Below are 25,191 nucleotides of genomic sequence, written 5' to 3' on the forward strand. Positions count from 1 at the left end.
CGGTGCAAGACATAAGACAGAGGGAGGATGTGAGAGGCGGTCAGACTACATATATGGGGGGGGGGGGGGGGGAGAATGGACACAGCGCGGCAAACACGGAGAACATGACGGAACCGCGACCCTGTAATGTGAAGCGCAGAAAGGCAGGAGGGACTAACCCCAGTGCTTCTTTATTAATAGCGGCACAGATCACACCATGTTTTGGGGACGCGGCCCCTTCTTCAGAAATGGCCATGTGGTCGTTATATTCAGTTCCAGGCGTTTACCTCTCAGTACGGAAATGTATTTATTGTTTATTATAAAGATCGTTAATAATCGGCTTTATTTTCCCCCTCAGTGGGTCATGTTTGTATTACTTCTATAATCCTCGTACTTCCTGACTTCATTGTATCCATTTGTATCATTCAAGGACTGAAGTCCATTTCCTTCATTAATTACTCATTGTATTTTTGGCTCATCATGTTTTTTATTCTCGTTCCTCCTCCTTATTAGTATTCCTTCTGGCAGTTTCTGAATAAGGCTTTGTGCCGCCTATTAATAAAGAGGAAGTTGGGTTAACCCCTATGTGCTTTACATCACAAGGGTTGGCCCGCGGGCAGTCATTCTCTCCTTCCTACAATTAAGCATTTCGTTGCCTATGGTGATGGTAATTGGACTGGCAGCCCCCCCACTAATTACCAGGGTCACATCCCTAATCAGAGTCGCCCCAGCTGCTCTTCTCTTGGACCGAACAGAACCCCTATGGATTTAAACTGCTCCCAATGACTTCATAAATAAAGGTGAGCTCCCCCTAGTGGTGGCCGCTGGATCTCATCAGTCACTCTACGGCTGGGGAGCTCTGACCATGATCACGTACATTACGAAACTAATAAACTATTTTTTCGCGTGACATTATAAATAATCTGTGGTTTATTTCTCCGGTTACACAATAATTTTGGTCTGACAAAGTCTGAGAAAAGTTGCCCAACTGTTTCAGAGCTGCAGTATGGCCGTTAGCAGACGAGCCGCGGGGACGTTCCAGTTGCTCGTGACTTACATCACAGTCTATGTTATATTAGGAGATTGCAGCGCTAACCACCATATGTGAAGCCCCAGCCTTACCGCCACATGCCTCTTCTCTCTACTGCCCCCTATCTCCCCATTTCTGGAAGGGGCATGCTGGGCACCGCACTACGAGTAGCCATGCCTCAGACGTAGATTTATGTTATGCCAAGACATGGAGGAATTACAGCACCTTTCAGAAAGGGGAGAGGAATGATGGGAACTGTAGTAACCATGCAGGAAGCCCCGGTGGCATCAAACCAACCGCACATACTGGGCAAGATCAACATCTACACTATGGTGATGCCGACCAGTCCTGAGGGCCATTGGATCTAGTCAAGTCCTCAACCCTAATGGGTACAGAGACATCCCGGACAATGTGGCATCACCTCCCCTGTGGTAATACTCTGGTACAGCTCCGTGTCTCCACCAACATGTCCGAGCGCCATGTCATACGGCCGCAGTGTGGGGAGCAGAACATCTGCAGACTTCATTGGCCCAAAGTCCGGATCTCAATCCCATCGAGCGGGATGAACTAGAATGCCGTGTCCGTGTGCCCAACACACACACGTCATCCCCCATCACTATCTGAAGCTCCCCCAGGAATGGAGGCAAATCCCTCCACAGATCCCACGTGGCCGCGGAGGGGGACTGCAGTCATGGTGGCCGAAGTAGGCCCAACACTGCATGGAGGAATGTGAACACCACCCAATTTCATCCCCTTCTATGTGCGTCCCAATCCTTGCGTCAGCACCGAGTACCTGCCTACGTCTGCTCTACGGTGGCATCGTCTGGGGGGCACCAGGACACACAAGGGGACTTTCTGTACTTTTTATGAACTTACCTGTATAGGAAGAGGTCTCTGGACAGCCATTTAGTCCCAATGATCTTGAATATGATCTCATAGGTCTCGAGAGCCTTTAAGTGCACCCCACTGGGCAGAGCGGGGTGCAGGCATTGTGCCAGCCTCTTACTGATGATCAGCCTCCTGGGTAACAAGCAGTACTTCAGGTTACTCTGCAGAGCCTGGCAGAAAGGAGAAGAAGAGGACGTTACTGACCCAGCGCCCCCTAGGACCTGCGGGAAGGAACAGCTGGGGAGCAGACATCTGTGGGTGTAGCCTGGATTAACCCCTTAGTGACCAGGCCGATTCTAACCCTAAGGGCGTAACAATTTTTGGAAGGATTTTCATTTTCACTTTTTAAAAGCCAAATGAACATTTTGGCTGCTTGTTTTTTTTTTTACAGCACTTGCTGCGCGGGATAAAATGTGCGCTCCGTACATTGTCCTTCTTGATGTGAGGACACCAAACCAACAATTTAGGGTTTCTTTTTAACACTGTTTTTAATTTCTTTTACATCCAGTTTTTGTGTCTGTCGGGGACTTGAACCTGCATTGCTGTGATTGCACTTATAATACACTGCAGTACTTCTGTACAGCAATGCATTATCGCTAATCAGAACCACCACAGGCCATGGCAAACCCAGACGTCACTGTCTGGTGTCTAGTTACTATGCAACCCATCGTCCCTCCGCGATTACATGGTGGAGGGCCAAGGACGTCACAGAGGGAACGCCCGCCCTCTGTGGCATGTAAGGGGGTAACAGCGGGCATCTGTTTTCTCAGCAATCCCCACTGCTGCAGATGGCGCAGGCGCTGCATCCAAGGCTGCGCCATTCATGAGACGTAAATGTACGTCCATTCGCGGGAACTGCTCCCAGCCAGGAGGGTGGCCCGGGATTAGAAGAACATGTCCGCTTTCTTACAAGAGCAGCAGCACACCTGTGCGCAGGTAGGTCGGGGGTGGTTGAACATCTGTTTTAAATCACTTTAATGGAGCTGAGCTGCAATATCAGACACAACCTGTGGACCGGGTGGCGCTACGTCTGGAAGAAAGCAGCCATGTTTGAGTTGGTGCGTTTTTTCCCCGGCTGCTCTTGAAGTATCTTTAAAAACAGTAAGATTTTTATTTTTAGTTTTCTTTTCTCCTATACAAGAAAATTGTAGATATTTGCCCCGATCTGAAACCCAAACTAGCCGGACAATGTGAGCCCGCGCCCCACAAATGGCCAGAGCCTTTAAATCCGGTAGCCATAATGTGTTTGCCGCGTGTTCTGCACAGGTTCCTGTGGTCACATCAGTGGCTGATTCATAACACAACAGCCGTTACACAACTTCCCCAAACACCGGCGGCGCCGCCTATCACTGCGCTTCATCTTTAATTACCCCTTATCTTCATCTGCCAATACTGAGCAGTACATGTTCCTAATAGACCTGTCGCCGCTAGCTGACCCGTCTACAGGGGGCTGCAGTACGGCCGTGCCAACATCTGGCCAACGCTGCGGACCAAAGACCACCCTATAGCCCCCGCTGCACTGCTAGTGACCCATTCATAAGTTCGGGAGGAAATCACACAGGACAGGGTTAGGCTGCCCACCTACCTTCCCAACTCACATATAAACCTACCCAATCAGCCTGACCTAATGTGCCTGCTGTGCCAATAGGGACCAGGAGAGAAGTCGAGGGCGACAGGACTTCCCTGGCAACAGCTCATCTCCAGAGGACAAAAGGATTAGGCTCTATGCAGCAGCGCCTTGTGGAGCTACGTGAATCATTCCCCTCCTCGTTTGGTCTCGTCCCCTGTCAGCCCATCGGTGCCCCATGCAATCACTACAAACATTTATATTACAAGCTTGGTTCTGGGGCTGTATCTATGTTACAAGATTGGTTCTGGGATGAAATTTAAGTACTCAGCTTGGTCCTGGTGTTGTATTGATGGCAAGACCTTGATTTTGGTATTGTATCCATGTACTGAGGTTGGTTCATGCTGCATTTATGTTATGAGCTTGGTTATGGTGTTGTATGTTATGAATTCGGTTCTAGATCTTAATGCTGTATTCATTTTAAGACCTTGGTTCTGGTATTGTACCCATGTACCCAGGAAAATTCATGCTGAATTTAGGTAACGAGCTGGGTCCTGGTACCAAATTAATTCACAGAGTTCGTCTGATGGAATACGTTAAGAGCTTGGTTCTGGCGCTGTATTTATTCACTGAGCTGTTCTGGAGTGAGTACGCTGCTATCTCCATGCTTTCTGCATTAAACAGTACAGGCAAACCGCCCATCGGTGCAACAGACATGTTTAACGGCGCGGACGCTGAACTGCCACAACGGACAGTAATGTCCTGCATTCCTCATGAAGCCTCTAAATAAACACAAAAGGCATCTCCAGCTTCTCCCATCGCCAGCGGCGGGCGCTGTGCCCGGGCACCGCACACATCCCAGGACTTTTGACTTTGGATGTAAAATAAAAGTAATTCAAAGAGCAGGATGGCGGCCGCTTCACCAGAGTGACCCTGCGGATATTTACAGTGTCTGGTATGCGACTGTAACAGGAGACCTGTCGTTAGGTACAGAGCTTCCTTAGTAACAAGGACACAGGGATGCTTACCTAGAAACAGGGGGAGGGTCCATCTCCACTGGTGACTCCTGTGCTGCAGGCTGACAGATTTGCAGACACTGATAATGATCTCCAAAGTCTCTGCCTCTCCAGCTCTTACAGCATGCAGGTCCCTGTCTGTGCACATTGCAGTGTTTACTAACCATTTGATCAGAGTGTCTCTAAATGGGGGGGGGGGGGGGGGGGGGGGGGGCAGATACGGACTCCCTGCTAAGTGTACCAAAGACGGTGCAATGTAGCTTGGGAAGTGAGGGGGGCGGTATTCTAGAGAACTTGTAGAAAACTCCGGTACGCTTTAACTGACAAGAGACTGGAGAGCGCGGCGCGGTCCTGTCAAGCACCTCTGATAAGGACTGGAAAGAACTGATAAAGGACTGGAATCGATAAGGACTGGAATCGATAAGGACTGGAATCGATAAGGACTGGAATCGATAAGGACTGGAATCGGTTCTAATCTTTCAACAAACTTGATCCGCAGTAAAAAATGAGAAGTCCTTGGAAGGGTATACAGAGATAAAGCAGCAAACATCAGGCGGCTGCCTGCGAGTCCAACAGCAACATCTAGAACAATCCAAATAATGGCCATCATTTATGGTGGATGCGAGTGACGAGCATCGCCAAGGAACCATGCAAACGCATGATGAAATACGGCCTCCACAGCGCCATCTATTGGAAGGTAGCTACTCTTTCCAAGAATCAAGTAATGTTAGATTGTCTCAGAGACTCACATGGACGGCCTCTCACCAAGCCAACCAGAACCCTGCTGCGCACCGATGGGGGTAAGCTGAACATGGATATTCTGGCTTACAAGTCATCTATTGACTCATAGGACACCCATCTTCCAATAGGTGGCACCAGGGGTGTAGCTAAAGGCTCATCGGCCCGGGTGCATAAGGTTATCTTGGCCCCCTCAATTTCTCTTAACCCCTTAACGCAGAGGCGTAACGTGAAGCTCCTGGGCCCCAATGCAAAACCTGTAATAGGGCCCCCAATTATAATGATTTACTCATAGTACTGGGCTCCCTATATGGAGGAGAGGCGCCTTATGGGCCCCCTAAGACTCCTGGACCCGGGTGCAATCGCATCCCCTATAGTTACGCCAGTGGGTGGCACTGTGGAGATATTATTCCAATCGCTCATTTGCATGGCTTTGTCCCAGGGAGCATTGCAATGCCTGTAAGATTCCCTCTACTCATGTGGCGCTCTCCACAAGGTAAAGCATATCCACCGGAACAAAGTTACCCCAAAATTTAAAGGGGTTTTCTAACAATCAAGTAATGTTTAATTGCTGGGGGTCCAACTTCCAGGATCCACCACTGATCAGCAGGCTCAAGTTACCTTTACATGGGGAGATTAATGTCTGAATAATCACTGGAAACAGCAAATTCAGGTACTAGTCGCCCGGTGAGCAGCGGCAGCCGACAAGGCATCAGCCAAGAATTCACTCGTCAGTCACTTGGTTTTCTGCTAAACACCAAGCGAGTATCGGCCCACGTTTGTTACCATGCAGCGGTTGCAGCTCCTCCCGAGGTGGCAGTGTGCTGGGTCCCGCAGTCGAGGCACGCCCCCCCCCCCCCCCCCACACTTGTGGTCCCGCTGCTGGGGGGGCGCGGGTGCCGGGGTGGTGCTGGTGGCTCGCGGCGCAGTGTGCATGCTCCGTAGTCTGGCGGCGCCGTGCACATGCACCTGGGAGTGCAGCTGCCGGGCACCAGCTCCCTTTTGATTGCCAACTCCCTCTCTCAGCCTCAGGGCGGAGGCTTCTGTTTAAAAGTCTTGCAGTGAGGTGCAATCACTGCCAGTTATTAGTTTCCCTCAGGTTGCTAGCTAGTCTGCCTCTGTAGGTCTCCTGCCTCTGTCAGCTTGTCTGCTGTTTTGTTACCATCTGCCAGGTTGTTCCATCTGCCTCGGTACTATCTGTATTGTTTCGTGTTGGTATTTTTCATGTGCCTGTCCTGTGGGTAGTCTACCCATTTCATCTTGGCACACCAGCGATCCTTCTCGATTCCTAGATAGCGTAGGGACCGCCGCCCAGTTGCCCGCCTGGGGTTAGCCAGGAGTGGAGGCAAGTAGGCAGGGACAGGGATTGCGGGCAAGATCCAGGGCACCGGGGTTGGCGTATCCAGGGTAGATCACTAACATAAATAAGCAGTCCCATCAATGATCGTCTGTCTGCCTGCTTGCATTGAATGGGATGGGGGGGGGGGGGGGGGGAGCGATCTCCGGCCGCTAGACCTCCATCCACTCCTGTGTGAAGGGACCTGCAGGACACTTTCAGATAAAGGGGAAGGGACTTGTTATTTGTATAGCGCCAACTTATTCTGCGGCACTTTTAATTTGTTTATTACGCCCCAGCAGGATAGGGGCTCATTTTACCGACCTCGGAAGGATGGAAGCCAACCTTGAGCCGGCTGCCTGAACCCGCAACTTTCCGGTCATGAGTGACGGCACTCTGCGGCCTTAGCGCTCTGCGCCACACGCATACTAGCTCTGCATTTGCTCCACGCCTTGCGGACAGTTAGAATGAGCTACGGTAAGTATCGAGTCACATGATCAGCATGACCTACCCCCCGGTATTTGTCTCCGTATTGCCATTCCTTTCTATTAGATCAGCATTTGCCCCGTGGAAAGTAAAGGATACGGAGGCAAATCCTGATCAGATAGTGATGAAATGCGGATGGCGTTCGGCGGTCATGTCATCTGTAACACGGATTACGGGCGTCTTACAATACGCTCGCCTGAAACCGGCCTGAGGGTGCGATCACACGTTAACGCAGCAGAACCAATCCCAGAAAGCGGAGTGCCCGAGGGCCCGGAGCGCCCGAGGGCCCGGAGCGCCTTGTGGAGATTAGCGGAAGGAGGAATCGTTGCTTGTGAATGTTCTGCTGCTCTAACAAGATCTTCTAAATGTTGATAAAACATGAAGATCCTGAGTGACCGGAGCAGAAAGTATATAAGGAATAGGCAGAACTGATCAGACGAAGAATCTCTTACATGCCAAAATATATACCTGTAATACCCCTGCCGCCCCTTTAGTACCCCCATCTAGCAGCGCTAGACTCTTTGGCCTTCCACCGCAGCAGTTCATTGTATCATAGATTCCACTAGGGGATGAAACGGTCCTGCAGGAATACCGGCCCCTGCGGACAGGAAGCCGCTTGTAGTTGCTGCAGGTTAGATGGTGGTGCTGACATGTTCTGACCGATTCATGCCGCTTGCGCCAAATTCTGACCTCCCATCAGAAACAGAATTCTGGCTCCATCTGACCAGGAGATGTTTCTCCGCTGCTCAGTGATACAAGTTTGCGCTCTTTTGCCCGCTGGAGTCTTTCTGTTTCTCTTAGACACAATGGCGCTGGAACTGGTCGCCCGCTGTTATACCATCCGTGCGGAGGAACGGCGAGTTGTGCGTTCGGACACATTAGTTGGAGCTCCAGCGTTGTATTCAGCTGACTGTGCAGCCTGTTGGTCAGAACGATTCCTGACATCCTCCTCCGACCCCTTTCAGTGAGGAGTTGTTTCCGTCTGCAGGATCCCCTTTCACTGGATGTTTTCCTCGATCGCGCCATTCTCTGTATACTCTCCACACCGTTACACGAGAAAACCCCCTGCGGTTGGCGGTGAGACCCCGGCTAGTCCAGCACCGGTGACCGGCCTCGCTGGAAGTCGCTCCGATCGCTGGATTCATCCATCTAATGTGGACTCGCACTGAAACTGATCCACGGAAAACTGGTCATGTGATTTTATGCTCCGGGGTCACAGGGAGAATTACCATCCAGGGAATCATGAGAGGGCCAGGGATCTAATAAAGGGGCATTAGCAGAGCCCCCGTATGTACAGGCAGCATTAGTATCGCTAGTCGGGGTCTCCCAGCTGCGGTGCGGGTTGTGACCCCCGGTGACAGCTGCGGTGCGGGTTGTGACCCCCGGTGACAGCTGCGGTGCGGGTTGTGACCCCCGGTGACAGCTGCGGTGCGGGTTGTGACCCCCGGTGACAGCTGCGGTGCGGGTTGTGACCCCCGGTGACAGCTGCGGTGCGGGTTGTGACCCCCGGTGACAGCTGCGGTGCTGGGTATTGCGGCGCTCTCCCACATCCTGTTGCAGTGTTTACTCTCTGACACACCCGCATCGTGTGCAGCCAAGATCCACAGGACTGGAGGCGACGTCCTGCAGATCACAGCGCTGCAGAAGATCTCACGGGACCTGCAGCGACAGTCATGACGGGTTGTGTGTGACGCGAGGCGTCTGTCCAACCTGCTTGTGCAGTTAAACTGGCGCCAACGTCGTTCGCTGGTCTGATACAAGTTGGGGTTGTTGGGGGGGGTTCTTGTTTTTTGCAAGGTGACCTGTAGTTCTTCTGGCACCATTTTGGGGTACATGTGACGTTATGATTGCTTTTGGATTCAATCTCACCTCGGAGTCACATTTTGTTTTTCTTTTTTTGGATGCCATTCACCGTGCAGAACCGAGGATGGGAGATGTTATTAAACTGAACTTTTACAGTTACAGCAATACCAATTTTTCTATTTTTTTTATTTTTTGATGACTGAGAAGGAAGGAAAGGGGGGGGGGAGGGGAATAATTTTAGTTTTTAGTTCCCATAATGGACTTGAACTTGCAATTGTTCCATCGATTATACAGTATAGTGCAGTACCATAGTATTGCATTAGGCCTCGGTCACACGACCGTTTTTTGGTGCGATCTGCAGATCTATAGACCCAATGCATCCCAATGGGATCGGTCACATGGCCGCTTTTTATGCGGATGTGCGATCAATTATAGGACACAACGATTCACAGGACGCGCCTATCTGCGTTCTGCGCATCGCTGTGTTCTATATATGCGCTCAATGGGGCCAGCGGCAGCAGCGCCGACCCCATTGAGAACATATACTTAAAGATCAGTCTCCTCTGCCACAGCTGTAACAGCTGTGGCAGAGAAGAAAGATGTTCGCCCATTGAATTCAATGGAGCCGGCAATACAGCCGCTCCATTGAAAGCAATGGGCTGCCGGCGAGCGCGGGATGAATTTTCGGGAAGGGCTTAAAAATATAAGCCCTTCCCTGAAAAGCATCCTGATATGTGTAAAAAAAATAAAAATTATACTCACCTTTCCCTGCAGCCGGAGTTCAGCCGGCAGTTCTCCATTCATGAATGGGTGAGTGATAGCTGCTTCTGATTGGTGAGGGCTGTGACCAATCAGAGGCAGCCCATTCAGCAGGCGGGGATTTTAAATCACCGCCTGCTGAATAATACACAGAGTAGTTCAGGAGAACTGCCGGCCGGCCGCGGCTGAACTCCGGCTTCAGCGGAAAGGTGAGTATAATTTTTTTTTTTTTACACACATATCAGGATGCTTTTCAGGGAAGGGCTTATATTTTTAAGCCCTTCCCGAAAATTCATCCCACGCTCGCCAGCAGCCCATTGCTTTCAATGGAGCCGGCTGTATTGTATCTCCCGCAGACCGCTCCCTATACTTCCCAACTCCCTGCTAGCTTCAGTCCACAGCAGAAATCAGATACTCCACAGCTCCACACTTCTCTCTATGATCGGGGAGACCAATTCAGGAAGGCTCTGCCCGATCACTGTGGTATTCTGTGCAGAAGCACATTTTCCCCAAGTGGATGAAGCACTTAAAAGGGGTTATTCAGTTGTAAAATTACTTATGGCCTGTCCGCAGGATAGGCTATCAATAGTAGATCAGCGGAACTCTGCTACCACAGACCCCCAATCAGCTGTTCACCTGGCCTGTGTGCTCATGCATGGAGCCAATTTCTGCAGGAAGCAGATAGCTCCATTCTCTCTGCAGTGGTCAGGCTTGGCATTACAGGCAAAGTTGCTGTTGAAGTGAATGGCTTGTAATACCAAGCCTGGCCACTACAGAAAGAACAGAGCAGATTGCTTCCTGCAGAAATACACTCAGTGCTTTAATGCAATGGCCTAGGAAACAGCTGAACAGTGGGGGTCCAGGGTGATGGATTCCCACCAATGTACTCCTCATGGCCAGTAACAGTTTATGACTGGGCAACCCCTTTAGGCTGCGTGCCAAGCAGGAAGCAGTACCCTGATGATAGAAGATGCATGACATCTCCAGTAATGTAATCTATACAATCAAGTACTACAGCAAATAAATGCGGTATTCTCCTAGTCGGTCTGACCCACGGAATAAGGTTATTGTGGCATTTTTTCCCGCAGCGTCTACACAGTAAAAAGACGACCCACCGAAAAATGGCGGAATTGCTATTTTCTTACCATTTCATTTCAAAATTTTTAAAAAGGGACACTGAGTAAAAAACACATTTTTCCACCCCCCCCTTCCCCTCACCCGATTGCCTACAGACAAAAAGACTCACTTGAACCCAGTACAGGTAGGACCGAGAAATGCCAAACCACATAAAAGGGAACCCGAGCCGTCGTCCCCAAAGGAAACGAATATGTAGCAAATCAAGACTTGTGGCAGCAAACATAGGTGTCAGGCAAGACAAAGACCTGTATAAAAGGTCCAAACGTAGCATTCATCCACTATAGGGGGCGTCCTGAGCCCGGTCACCTTGTGTGCCCCATTCCTGGTCCCAACACCTCCTAACAGTCTGGTCAGATGCTCCTCTCTACTGGTGGTCTGTAGGGGGCGTCCTGAGCCCGGTCACCTTGTGTGCCCCCATCCACTGGTACCAACACCCCCTAACAGTCTGGTCAGACTCCCCTCTACTGGTGGTCTGTAGGGGGCGTCCTGAGCCCGCTCACGTTGTGTGCCCCCATCCACTGGTCCCAACACCTCCTAACAGTCTGGTAAGACGCTCCTCTACTGGTGGTCTGTAGGGGGCGTCCTGAGCCCGGTCACCTTGTGTGCCCCCATGCACTGGTCCCAGCACTCCCTAACAGTCTGGTCAGACGCTCCTCTCTACTGGTGGTCTGTAGGGGGCGTCCTGAGCCCGGTCACCTTGTGTGCCCCCATGCACTGGTCCCAGCACTCCCTAACAGTCTGGTCAGATGGTCCTCTCTACTGGTGGTCTGTAGGGGGCGTCCTGAGCCCGGTCACCTTGTGTGCCCCCATGCACTGGTCCCAGCACTCCCTAACAGTCTGGTCAGATGGTCCTCTCTACTGGTGGTCTGTAGGGGGCGTCCTGAGCCCGGTCACCTTGTGTGCCCCCATGCACTGGTCCCAGCACTCCCTAACAGTCTGGTCAGATGGTCCTCTCTACTGGTGGTCTGTAGGGGGCGTCCTGAGCCCGGTCACCTTGTGTGCCCCCATGCACTGGTCCCAGCACTCCCTAACAGTCTGGTCAGATGGTCCTCTCTACTGGTGGTCTGTAGGGGGTGTCCTGAGCCCGGTCACCTTGTGTGCCCTCACAGATCCACTGGTCCAAACACCTCCGAACAGTCTGGTCGTCTGTAGGGGGCATCCTGAGCCTTGTCACCTTGTGTGCCCCCATCCACTGATGCCAACACCCCCTAACAGTCTGGTCAGAGCGGCCCGTTGGGGGACAACTCAGATACGACCATCCAGCTTCTCACATCCCAATAATGCGCCCCCCTCTGGTAACGGGGTGACATCTCTTCTCTGCACCGTAGAGGCGTCTAGTGGTCAACAAGCTCTACCAGCAGAACAAGAGGTCACTACACACAAGGAGCTCCGAGAGCCTCTTATAGGCCAAGGGGGGGAACCACTTTTAGGGCCTCCGGTGACCGTCCATCTAATCACCACAACTCTCATCATTCACATAGCTGCCTGAGATGGAACCGCAGGACGGGGTCCGCAGCAACATGACAGCTTCTTCTGGATGGCTGGAAGTTTTTTGTTCTTTTTCTTTAACCCGTTTAGGACCAACCACAGTAAATTTACGGCGGTGCTCTAAGTCTCCTGCTCTGCAATCAGTCAGAGGCAGGAACGAGTTATCAGCTGTTAGTGACAGCTGATAACCCGGAGCAGAAGGCGTTTTTAACCCTTCCTGCCTTCTGCTTCACCGATATCCAGTGCTCAATGAGCGCTGTATGGGGAAAGTGAAAGTAAGATGTTCTTTCACTACGGGAGCCTCGGGGGGTCATGTGACCTCCTGGGATTCCCTGCTACTGCAGAGCTGGAGGGTCAGACTAGACCCTGGCAGCTCTGCAGGTGACTAATGTCACCACAGGGGTTGCTTTCCCCTGTAACTAGGGCTCCTATGGACGCCCCAGCTACAGTGGGAAAGTGTCAAATAAAGTTAAAAAAAACATGTGAATGTCCCCCAGAGGTCTTATATGACGTCATGGGGAACACAGATAGTAAAAAACACAATTACATACATAAGTAAGACAAAACAACAGAATAAAACAACAATACATACATAAGAAGGAGAATAAACACAAAGCAGACGCCAACAAAAACCGTTGCCGTATGCGCCCTGTAAACCAAAACCATACATACTATACATCAAAATGTCCGAAACAAATAGAGGAACCCGTTGCCATACTTTATTTTAGTGTAGATATAAAAATAATTTTAAAAAAAAATTATAAATGTTAAAAAAAAAGTGATATTTTTTTAGCTTCTTACCCCCAATAAAACAAAAACTGGAAAAAAAGTCAGTGAAAAAGATTAAAATCGTCCTATATGTCACGGAAAAAAAACGCAGCAAAAATAATTTTGGTAGCTAAGGGAAAAAAAAAAATTGAGCAGTAAAACCGCCACATGGGTAAAATCCCTAAAAAGTGTCTGGTCCTTAAGGGGTTAACAGAGAACATCTACTGTGGAGCAGCTACATCATAAATGAATTTAAAGTCCAAGAAGAAGGGGCCATTTACCCCTTTATTTTGTAACCCAGATTTCCCTCCTGCCAGGGAGACTTCCAGCTTATCCGATTTTGGGTAATACGGGGGCACGAACAAACGAGGAGCCAAGAGCAGCACAACCCGAAAAATCGCTGTCATGGTTCTCATCTATGCAGTTAGCGCACGTCCCTAAATACAATCACTCACACTTCACGACTCCACTTACTCCTTTTGAAACCTTTACTTGGGAATCGCCCCGCCTAGATGTCCAAGATTTACCAAGAACTTATGGGGAATCCCCTTGATTGGGACCCTGCCTTCGGAAAAAGTGGGAAAGTCATTGAAAAAGACTCTGCGAGGGATTCTGCGAGGCGCGCTGTCAAGTCAAACAAACCTATAAGAACATTGCAGTGACAAACTCAGCTCTGCTACATCCATAAATGCTGGCAGGGGGACGGCCGCAACTTCCATGGAGCTACACAAGATGGAGACTAGATATTTCAGGCGTGCAGAGGGAGCGGGCGGACATAGCAGGAGCCTCGCCGGCCGCCACCGATGCATTCATGCAGAGCCGCCAGCATCAATCTCTTTCTAGAACAGAGGACAAACCAGCAGCACATCAGCGTGTGAAACAGTCCGAATCTAGTTATTCCTGCCACTAAATCCGGGTAGAGGTCACTGCCATCTGAGAGGAGGCATGCGGGCGTCATATAGACTCAGACTGGTAGAGTTGGAAGGGACCTCCGGGGGTTATCTGGTCCTCCGGGGTGATCAGGTCCTTTAGGGTCATCAGGTCCAACCCCCTGCTCAGATCACTAAATCACCCCATACAGATGTCTGTCCGCCTCTGAAGACTTCCAGTGAAGGAGAACTCCTCACCTCCCATGGCAACCTGTTCCACTCATTGATCCCCCTCACTGTCTAATATCTAATCTGTCTCCTCCCTTCAGTGTCATCCCATTGCTTCTAGTCTTTCCTTGTGCAGATGAGAATAGGGCTGATCCCTCTGCACTGTGACCGCCCTTCAGATATTTGTAGACAGCTATTAAGTCTCCTCTCAGCCTTCTCTTCATCACATGATCTAGACTCTGTACTTCTCTTAATACATCCCAGAATTGTGTTTGCCTTTTTTGGCTGCTGCATCACATTGTTGACTCATGTTCAGTCTATGATCTATTAGTATACCAAAGTCTTTTTCACATGTGCTGCTGCTTAGCCCAATTCCTCCCATTCTGCATGTGCGTTCTTCATTTTTCTTGCCCATTTTCTTTGCATTTCTCCTTGTTAAATACCATTCTGTTAGTCGCTGACCACTGTGCAAGCTTTTCTAGATTTAATCTTTAAAATCCTCTCTCTCTCTTCCTTAGTGTTAGCTATCCCTCCTAGCTTTTTGTTGTCTGCAAATTTTATCAGTTTCCCCTCAATTCTCTCCTCCAGATCATATGTACCCACTGACACCACACATCCTATTATAGAAGCACTCACTAACCCCAAGTTACATCCTGTATTATACTCCAGAGCTGTGCTCACTATTCTGCTGGTGGAGTCACTGTGTACATACATTACTTATCCTGTACTGATCCTCAGTTACATCCTGTATTATACCCCAGAGCTGCACTCACCATTCTGCTGGTGGAGTCACTGTGTACATACATTACTTATCCTGTATTATACCCCAGAGCTGCACTCACTATTCTGCTGGTGGAGTCACTGTGTACATACACTACTTATCCTGTACTGACCCGGAGTTACATCCTGTATTATACCCCAGAGCTGCACTCACTATTCTGCTGCTGGTGGAGTCACTGTGTACATACATTACTTATCCTGTACTGCTCCTGAGTTACATCCTATATCATATCCCAGAGCTGCACTCATTCTGCAGGTGGAGTCACTGTGTACATACATTACTTATCCTGTACTGCTCCTGAGTTACATCCTATATCATATCCCAGAGCTGCACTCATTCTGCTGGTGGAGTCACTGTGTACATACATTACTTATCCTGTACTGATCCTGAGTTACATCCGGTATTATACTCCAGAGCTGCACTCACTATTCTGCTGGTGGAGTCACTGTGTACATACATTACTTATCCTGTACTGATCCTGAGTTACATCCTGTATTATACTCCAGAGCTGCACTCACTATTCTGCTGGTGGAGTCACTGTGTACATACATTACTTATCCTGTACTGATCCTGAGTTACATCCAGTATTATACTCCAGAGCTGCACTCACTATTCTGCTGGTGGAGTCACTGTGTACATACATTACTTATCCTGTACTGACCCTGAGTTACACTCTTTATTATACCCCAGAGCTGCACTCACTATTCTGCTGGTGGAGTCACTGTGTACATACATTACTTATCCTGTACTGATCCTCAGTTACATCCTATATCATACCCCAGAGCTACACTCATTCTGCTGGTGGAGTCACTGTGTATATACACATTACTTATCCTGTGCTGATCCTTAGTTACATCCTGCATTATCCTCCAGAGCTGCACTCACTATTCTGCTGGTGGAGTCACTGTGTACATACATTACTTATCCTGCACTGATCCTGAGTTACATCCTGTATTATACTCCAGAGCTGCACTCACTATTCTGCTGGTGGAGTCACTGTGTGCATACATTACTTATCCTGCACTGATCCTGAGTTACATCCTGTATTATACTCCAGAGCTGCACTCACTATTCTGCTGGTGGAGTCACTGTGTACATACATTACTTATCCTTTACTGATCCTGAGCTACATCCTGTATTATACTCCAGAGCTGCACTCACTATTCTGCTGGTGGATTCACTGTGTACATACATTACTTATCCTGTACTGCTCCTGAGTTACATCCTGTATTATACTCCAGAGCTGCACTCACTATTCTGCTGGTGGAGTCACTGTGTACATACATTACTTATCCTGCACTGATCCTGAGTTACATCCTGTATTATACTCCAGAGCTGCACTCACTATTCTGCTGGTGGAGTCACTGTGTACATACATTACTTATCCTGCACTGATCCTGAGTTACATCCTGTATTATACTCCAGAGCTGCACTCACTATTCTGCTGGTGGAGTCACTGTGTACATACATTACTTATCCTTTACTGATCCTGAGCTACATCCTGTATTATACTCCAGAGCTGCACTCACTATTCTGCTGGTGGATTCACTGTGTACATACATTACTTATCCTGTACTGCTCCTGAGTTACATCCTGTATTATACTCCAGAGCTGCACTCACTATTCTGCTGGTGGAGTCACTGTGTACATACATTACTTATCCTGTACTGATCCTGAGTTACATCCTGTATTATACTCCAGAGCTGCACTCCTAGCCCCTCCTAGCCAATCACCTGACATCTACCAACCTCTTAGGACCCCCAGTCTGGAGTATAGAGGGGCAGTTACCGTTGTCAGGGCATGCGATAGGTAATCAGCACTGGGTGACAAATTCAGCTCTGCTAAATAGGCCACTGTTCCAACCTCTGTGTTCCCACAATGCACTGCATGGTTAGCATGACCCGTCCGTCTAGATGCTGGTAGGCTGGAGGCTTCTATAGAGGTTACTGCAGAGCGAGCTGCGGACCAGGAAGTCGCTGCGCTGGAACAGGATGCTGGCGCTCCCAGACATTGCCATTGTCTCCAGGAGCCTCACAAACACCTGACGGGATTCTTCATGAGCCCAAGCAAGTCCCAGGATGGAAGTTTATGTTCTCGGGCGGGAAGGGGTTAAACCTGTGCTGACCTACAGGAAGACTTCCAACAGCTCAGGGTTTGCTACAATTGTATCAAGTCTAAGACCCAATTCAGATGACCAGAATCTCCCTCCATGTGCGGCCGAGACAACTGACCGGCCCCGGACCGACACGGACCCCCAGTAGTGACGGTTCTCATACAGACACCTGATCCCAGGGGAATAGCGGGCGCCATTCTGGTCCGATTTACGGATGAAGGGGCTTTTTGAGCATCCAGTAAGTTTACATCCTGTTGGAACATCAAACCAGTAGTTTTGTAGTATACTATTCAGTCTGCTCCCCCGGGCAGACCCGGCCTCGACACCCCCCTCCCCCCCCCTCCGAGGGCCCAGGGCACACCCTGTCCTCTGCACCCCCCTCCGCCGAGGGCCCGGGGCACACCCTGTCCTCTGCACCCCCCTCCTCCGAGGGCCCGGGGCACACCCTGTCCTCTGCACCCCCCTCCTCCGAGGGCCCGGGGCACCCCCCCCCCCTCCGAAGGACCCTTGCTGAACTCCACTAAGGGCGCTACATGGCTGTGAAACACATCGCCGGCCTCTTGAGCGTTTATCATCAAGCGACTTATCTTTGGGGTTTGTTCACCTTTGTACTCCCTAGAGCCTCGCTGTATTTGTCATGGGTGGTCACTAGGCATCGTCTGCCGCTGTACAGTGCGACTATCCTATAGATTGATAACCGAGCTAGACAGGCGAAGCCTTCCCTCGTCTATCCTGCGGAGATGACGGGCACACACTAGTGCACCAACTCTTCCCTATCTTGCCTCTGCCACTTGGTCTGGGTACTGTCCAAAACTCAACTGGCATTACAGACCTTCTACATCTTGAAGCCCAAATAACCCCTTACCAGTGGCGCTATTGGGACACTAAAACTGGGTTTCTATTAGACTGGAGTGACATGGATTATACAGGATTAATGCTTAACTTGGGGACCAGTCCATGACGGCACAAGAGTGACCAACAGGGCCACCCGAGAGTTGGTTTCTGACATCACATTTGGCTTTGATCTTTGGAACCATCCTCTCCCTCAGTCCATGTAATTTGGTCTAAATAAGAGATCCAAGATATTAATAACCCGTTACCAACTGGGCGCACCATTAGTTCTCACGGGTAACAGTTGGTCGACCAGAGTGGGCTGTATAACAGACAAGCACCCTGACCCCCGTAAGAGGACTCGGATGTGGCTTATCTTGTTGTGACAGGCAAACTAAGCTCCATGTTATCCTCCCTAAAGATCAGCTTTACTCTGGGGCATCGCCAACACCCGATCCTGATGGACTGTTAGACACCAAGACAGGGAAACGCGGCGAGCACTCAATAAAGAACACGAGTACAAAACGAGGATATCGATCCGTCTACATATCAATTCACGGGCCGAATACATAGAACTAGAAGTAGGATGCCAATCAGGAGCGGCGAACGGTCAGGCATATTGGTTACACACTGCGACATGATGCCAAGTGATCGGATGCCATCAGAGACCAGTAGATGTAATTCAGCTCCCCTGTGAGTGATACAGGACTGGATTCACCCCGTAGTAATATAACCTAAACGGTCTGTACTATATACTGTGCAGGGAACACATTCCTGTATATCCCAATCCTCACCCACATCTGGGTATATAGGAATACGGGAGACAGTGAACCTTTCACACACTAGGGCGGATAACTCCAGTAACCTTTCCCTTTGTCCTGTCGCTATATGTTCGCCCCTTTAGGTTCGCCCCTTTAGGTTCGCCCCTTTAGGTTCGCCCCTTTAGGTTCGCCCCTTTAGGTTCGCCCCTTTAGGTTCGCCCCTTTAGGTTCGCCCCTTTAGGTTCGCCCCTTTAGGTTCGCCCTTGGTTTTAAGGAATTCTAATCTATATCTGTGAAGGGCTTGGAGTTTGATATATAGATTAAACATACCCCTGTGATTTCTCAATAGCGGTCCCAGTAAGCCATCTGTGTGTGCTGTGTGACCCCTTTACATGCAGCAATGTCCACTGATCGCAGCATGTAAGGGGTTAAGAGCACTGATCACGGCTGTTGCACCAGGAGTGCCGCAATCAGTAAGTTTATGTCCGTCCGTCCCAACCCCTGGCCCGGCCAGGACAGAGACTGTGGTGTTAAGGGGTTAAACCGGTTGTCCCATGAAAGCACGTTACACCCCCCCACCCACCCACAGGATAGTAAATAGTTTGCTGATTGGTGGGGGTCCAACCGCAGGGGTCCCAACTACTTCCAAGAACGGGGCCCGGTACACATCTGCTGCACCATTCATGCCCGGTGGGGTCTAACGGTGCCCACGTTGTCCCGATGAGTGATTATGGCTGCTACCCGGGTGTGTCCACAGGCAGCACTTGCAGGCGCAGCACCTCACGCCACCTGGACGGTCGCCATCGCTTACCTTATTGAGTTTGCCGAGTGACGAGATGAGATCGGCCCATTCTGTGGACGACTCAAAGTTTCTCAGCGCCTTCTCGATGACTGAGGAATAATTCCGGTAGCGGTAGTCCCCCAGCAGCTCCTGCTCCTCGGGGTCCATGTTTCATCCTTTTTGGAGGACGTCCTACAGAACAGACACCAATGAGTCTACAGAAAACGGCGAACGGCGACCAATCAAACGGCAGAGATCCAAGCGGAACGGAAGCAACATTGTAGCAAGTCTTCATTATAAACACCCTGGAGTTTTGTCTCTACAGCTCTTATGCAGACTTATGTGTCTCCATGGTAACAGACTACAAACCCGTCAGACCTCCCTCTGCCAAATGTACAGAGTAGGGCAGACGGAGGGCTGCAGGATGCCACCACGCCGATTGCTGGCTGTTACCATGGAGACGCACAGATGCTGTAAAGAAAGGTGTTCTTCACTAACACCCCTCAAAAGGTTTCTTCATTTCTTATGTTAGACTTCCTGCGCCCCTCGGAGATCAGTCACGACTCAGGAGCGCCATCTGCTCCAAAAAATACACATCATACTCCATTTTTCTGCGCAAATGCAAAGACATCTTGAGCTAATTAAACTAATTGGCCATCTCGACGGCTGGGAGCGTCGGACGTGTTAATTTGCACATGACTTGCGTGTGCAAAATACACCAAAAGCACGCAAAAATGCAACGAACATTACGCAAAAGTGCGTCACAAATACGCTGGTGTGACGCCGGCCTTATTGCGTCGCTGTCTGTATTCATATACAAAGCTGCTCGCAAAACTCAAATTAGTTTCCCAGTTCAGCCCCGCCCCGTTGTCAGATTTGTGACTCATCTAAGCTCCCACAATGCACTGCTTTCTAGAGTCTACCGCTCTATATCATTGGAGAATACAATCTGTATTGAAATTTGTGCCTCGGCTCCCCTTATCAGACCCCCGGCCTCCCATGATTGGTGCTTCCCTGTACGGTAATCCCCCCCGTGACCCCGGAGCATAAAATCACGTGACAAGTTTTCTGCTGCTCAGCTTCAGTGTGAATCCACATTAGATGGAAGATCCAGCGATCGGAGCGACTTCCAATGAGGCCGGTCATCGGTGCTAGACTAGCCGGGGTCTCACTGCCAACCGCGGGGGGGGGGGGGAGGTTGTTCTCATGTAACGGTGTAGAGAGTATACCGAGAATGGAGCAATCGAGGAAAACATCCAGCGGAAGGGGATCCTGCGGACGGAACCAACTCATCCCTGAAAGGGGTCGGAGGAGGATGTCAGGAATCGTTCTGACCAACAGGCTGCACAGTCAGCTGAATACACCGCTGGAGCTCCAACTAACGTGTCCGAACGCACAACTCGCCGTTCCTCCGCACGGATGGTATAACAGCAGGTGACCAGTTCCAGACAACAGAAATGACTTTGATAAATCAGCTGATGGAAGCGAAGCTCCACAGCAGCAGAGTTGTCATAGGGACACGGCGGCACTGGAACGGCAGCCGCTGGATCTCCTTACATTGTACAGGCGTTCTGCCGGCAGGCACAGTACATTGTTAGTCCTGGCAGTGACAGGCAGGTTTGTCATGTGACCGCTACATATAGATATTCCTCACTGCTGCTACATAGGAGAGGTCTCACATACTGACAGACGATGCGACTTCCCATCCAAGGACTGAAAACACGCATCTGATGAGACAGAGCAGCAGAACCGCAGCTCTTCATGCCAGTGGCGGGCATCGTAGGGACCCGCTGCGGAACGCCGACACATACAAGACGCAGCGTCCAAGATAATCACCCTGAGACGTCCGGGTCGTCCTCATCTGTCAATATACTTCAGTCCTACCTGCTTCTGGGAAGTCTGGCTGACAATCAATATGGCCGCCATGACAGTTGTCACCCAGCTTTCCTAGACTCCTGACAACTGCTGCGTCCGCCTCTACGAGATGGAGAAAGATCGCAGGATATTGTAGTGAAGGGTGGGGTGCCCCGCTGCAGGGACCCCCGGGTGTTCCAGCAGGCGGACCCCAGCGATCAGAAGCGCTCCCGGTCCGGTGGAGCCCGGATAAATATCTAGATTCATAGAAACCCTTTTTAACCCCTTCTTGCCCCTGGGGTGTAAGCATACAGCAGGGAGGGAAGGGGTTACACCCTACGGACAGCGCGGCCTTAGAAGATCACCAAACGCTGTTAACCCCTTACATGCCACAATCAATACTGATTGCCGCATGTAAAAGGTTCAGAGTGTGAGGGCGCTGCAATGTCATCGTACAGGCCTGATGGTCTGCCGTGGCCTGTGGTCACTACAAAAAGTAATACCGCAGTACTCCTATACTGCAGTGTAATATCAGAGCGATCATAACATTGCAGGTTCAAATCCCCTGGAGGGAGGTTAAAAAAAACCACAACAGATTTGCTCTGCGCAATTCCCCTTTTTATGTATAAAAAAAAGTTTTAGATTGTTGCGTCCTTAATGACCTGTAAGATAAACGGAACGCACGCTTCAGCGCGAACGGAAAATGATGTAAAAAATAAATAGAAACACAAACAGCCAAAGAAAAGTGATAAAAAAGCCATATGTGACCCAAAATGTTACGGCTACAAACCGCAGCTCGTCGTCACGCAGAAATAAAACAAAAAGTTGCCGGACTTTGGACGCAGCGATGCAAAAAGTTTCATCGTGCAAGAGTGGAAAAACCTAAAAATACAATGTGTCATTATCGCACCGACCTGCAAAGTGAGATCATGTGACCGAGAAAAATCGCAACATCGGGGGCGACCACAAGATAGTTCAGAGACTATAGTGCGCGGCGCAAAAGACAACCCTCATGCGGCCGCGGCGGCGGGAAAACCAGGGGTCTGGCTTTAGAAAAGAGGAGATGAAAATTCAAAAAAAATAAATGGATCCTTAGGAATATGGCGCGTCACTAAAGGGTTAAGCAGTTCTACTCGCCGCAGTGGGAGGGGCATGGGCACAACCTGTAAGTAGCAGCTGCCCCTCCGGCCAGTGAGCTCTTGTCTCCATACAATGTTCTGCCTCCATCTTTCAGATCTCTGCTTGCAGTCAGTGAATGGGACAGCAGCTCTCACAGCTGAGGGTTTGGTACAGTTGTACCCGGTCTACATGCACATGGCGGTATTACATAGAGGTGCCCAGGAGTCCGTGTAGCCATAGAGAGACCGCACAAGTTGCGCCATTGTTGCCTGGACCCAACGCTATATTCACACCAGTGATCTGCATTAGTAGCCGCCGCGGATCCGCCCGCAGATTGAGCCCAGATTAACGGGACAAATACGCGCAAAATCCACATCAAGAAGTCACATGTCCCCTCGGCGCGGAGACGCCCATTTCCATATTCGATTTCCGCGCGCAGATTTTGCCCGCGGACAAGACTAAAACTGCATGCGGATCCGCGGCAAAAATAGCGGAAAAAGTCGTGAAACAATCCCTGCAAATCCCGCCATGAGGCCACGCCCTTAAACCGCGGCACAAGTCCACAGCTGAGCCATGCTTCTGCCGTGGATCCGCGGGCGGGTTTAGCTCCGTCAATCTGCACGCAGGAACCGCGCAAAAACCACAGCAACAAGACGCAGATCTCAAAGGGCTTTTTGAGTCGGAATTCATCATTGAAGATTTTGCGGCAAATCCCACCAGACCAGCGAGCGGATCCACGGGCGCAAAATTCAAGGAGCGGCCTGCATCGGGGACCGCGGGGGGAACAGAGAGGGGTGGATCCACGGGCGCAAAATTCAAGGAGCGTCCTGCATCGGGGACCGCGGGGGGAACAGAGAGGGGTGGAACCACGTGCGCAATACTTAGGCTGGGTTCACACAGGGCGGATTTGTTGCCGTTTTGCCGCGGTTTTTCCGTTGTGGTTTTGCCGCAGAAGAACTGCTTCAAAGGTTAGTTTTGTCTTGTGGATTTTCTTGCGGAGAAATCCGCGTTTTTTCCCGCAGCGGTTTTTTACTTTTGCAGCATATTTTGGTGCGTATTTTGCACATTTGTACTGCATTGCAACGGCAAAATCGCAGCAAATTTGCCGTGTGTGAACCCAGGCTTAAGGAGCGTCCGGCATCGGGTACCACTGGGGGGACAGAGAGGGGTGGATCCACCTGCGCAAAACTCATGGAGCGTCCGGCATCAGGTACAGGGGGGGGGGGTGGAACAGACCCGGAGGGGTGGATCTACGTGCGCAATACTTAAGGAGCGTCCTGCAACGGGTATCGGGGGGGGGAGACAGACCCCAAGACTATCCTGACATCTGAGCCTCCCACGCGGGGCCGAAACACGAGGACACACACCAGCACAGGTACAACGGAAAAAAGGGGTGGGGGCGGAGTCACCAGGAGAGCGAAGGGTGATTGTTCCCAGTTAGGGAAACCAGGTGATCCTGTAGATATGAGACCCTTACTGGCCACAAACACACAACGTTACTGCAGCTTCCAGCCTCTCGGGGTCCTTCCTCAGGTTAAATGGATACATCTGTAGATCTGTTCCATAAGCCTGAGGAAGGACCCCGAGAGGGTGGAAGCTGCAGTAACGTTGTGTGTTTGTAGCCAGTAAGGGTCTCATATCTACAGAATCACACAAAACAGCAGAGCATGCTGGGATGTATTAGTCCCTATAGACAGATCATAGTCCACCACACAGAGAGTGATGGTCCCCAGGGGGTAGTAGTCCCTACAGGTGGAGGATGGTCTTTGGGAAGGAAGGGGGAGTGATGGTCCCTGTAGAGGGGTGACGGTCCTCAGGGGTTAGTAGTCCCTACAGGGTGGGGTGGCCCTGTAGAGGCGCAACGGACCTCAGGGGGTAGTAGTCCCTACAAGGGGGTGATGGTCCTCGGGGGGATAGTAGTCCCTACAAGAGGGGTGATGGTCCCCAGGGGGAGATAGTAGTCCTTAAGGGGGGGGGGGGGAATAGTAGTCCCTACAGGGGGGGGGGGGGAGCTGATGGTCCTCGGGGGGGATAGTAGTCCCTACGGAGGGGGGGGGGGAAGGGTGATGGTCCTCGGGGGGGGGGGGGGGGAATAGTAGTCCCTACAGGGGGGGGGGATGGTGGTCCTCGGGGGGGGGGATAGTAGTCCCTACAGGGAGGGGGGGGGGATGGTCCTCGGGGGGGGGGAATGTAGTCCCTACGGGGGGGGGGGGGGGGGGTGACAGTCCTCGGGGGGCATAGTGGTCCCTACGGGGGGGGGGGGGGGGGGGGGTGATGGTCCTCGGAGGGTTAGTGGTCCCTACAGGGGGGTGATCGTCCTCGGGGGGATAGTGGTCGCTACAGGGGGTGCCATGACACTATTGGTAGTAGTCCCTACAGGGGGGGTGATGGTCCTAGGGGTGTAGTGGTCCCTACAGGGGGTGATGGTCCTCGGGGGGATAGTGGTCCCTACAGGGGGTGCCATGACACTATAGGTAGCTGGTGACCGTGCAGGTAGGTCTCCGCGGCTCTCACCCACCTGCCGCCTCCTCTCTCCCGGCACCCGGAGCTGCGGACACCTCAGAGCTGACAGACTGCACTGCTAGCAGAGGACCGTACCACCCCGGCGGCGGGGGGCGCTCTCTTACTTCCCGCGCTCCGCCTCCCGCTGCCCCGCTCCTCTCCGCCGCAGCACGAGGGTTCCGACGTCTATAATTCACCATAATAACAAATAGACTCAAAATGTTCTACAATTCCGCACAAATCGCCTATTGTGGTAAAATAGGCCGGTCCTCTGTATCCCCCCGTGCTGCACATGGTACGGCCCGACAGCTCAGCTGGTTGTGCAGGCTCTGCCGGCGCTGGTGACGTCAGACGGGC

At 51.0% G+C, this 25,191-nt stretch overlaps 1 protein-coding gene across 2 annotated transcripts in view; it reads right to left on the bottom strand.

Annotated features, from left to right (window-relative positions):
* Window positions 1-24,920, bottom strand: part of DOP1B (DOP1 leucine zipper like protein B) — a 90,096-nt gene extending 65,176 nt beyond the window's left edge. For both annotated transcript variants that reach the window (XM_066598984.1, XM_066598985.1), the window contains exons 1-3: window positions 24,851-24,920; window positions 19,390-19,551; window positions 1,886-2,067 (exon numbers count right to left, since the gene is read on the bottom strand). In XM_066598984.1, the coding sequence (XP_066455081.1) occupies window positions 1,886-2,067; window positions 19,390-19,527 (320 nt within the window). In that variant the 5' untranslated portion in view covers window positions 19,528-19,551; window positions 24,851-24,920. The remainder of the gene's footprint in view (window positions 1-1,885; window positions 2,068-19,389; window positions 19,552-24,850) is intronic.
* Between the last annotated feature and the right edge of the window lie 271 nt (window positions 24,921-25,191).

Source organism: Eleutherodactylus coqui, chromosome 4 (assembly GCF_035609145.1).
Source record: "Eleutherodactylus coqui strain aEleCoq1 chromosome 4, aEleCoq1.hap1, whole genome shotgun sequence".
NCBI classification, from domain to species: Eukaryota; Metazoa; Chordata; class Amphibia; order Anura; family Eleutherodactylidae; genus Eleutherodactylus; species Eleutherodactylus coqui.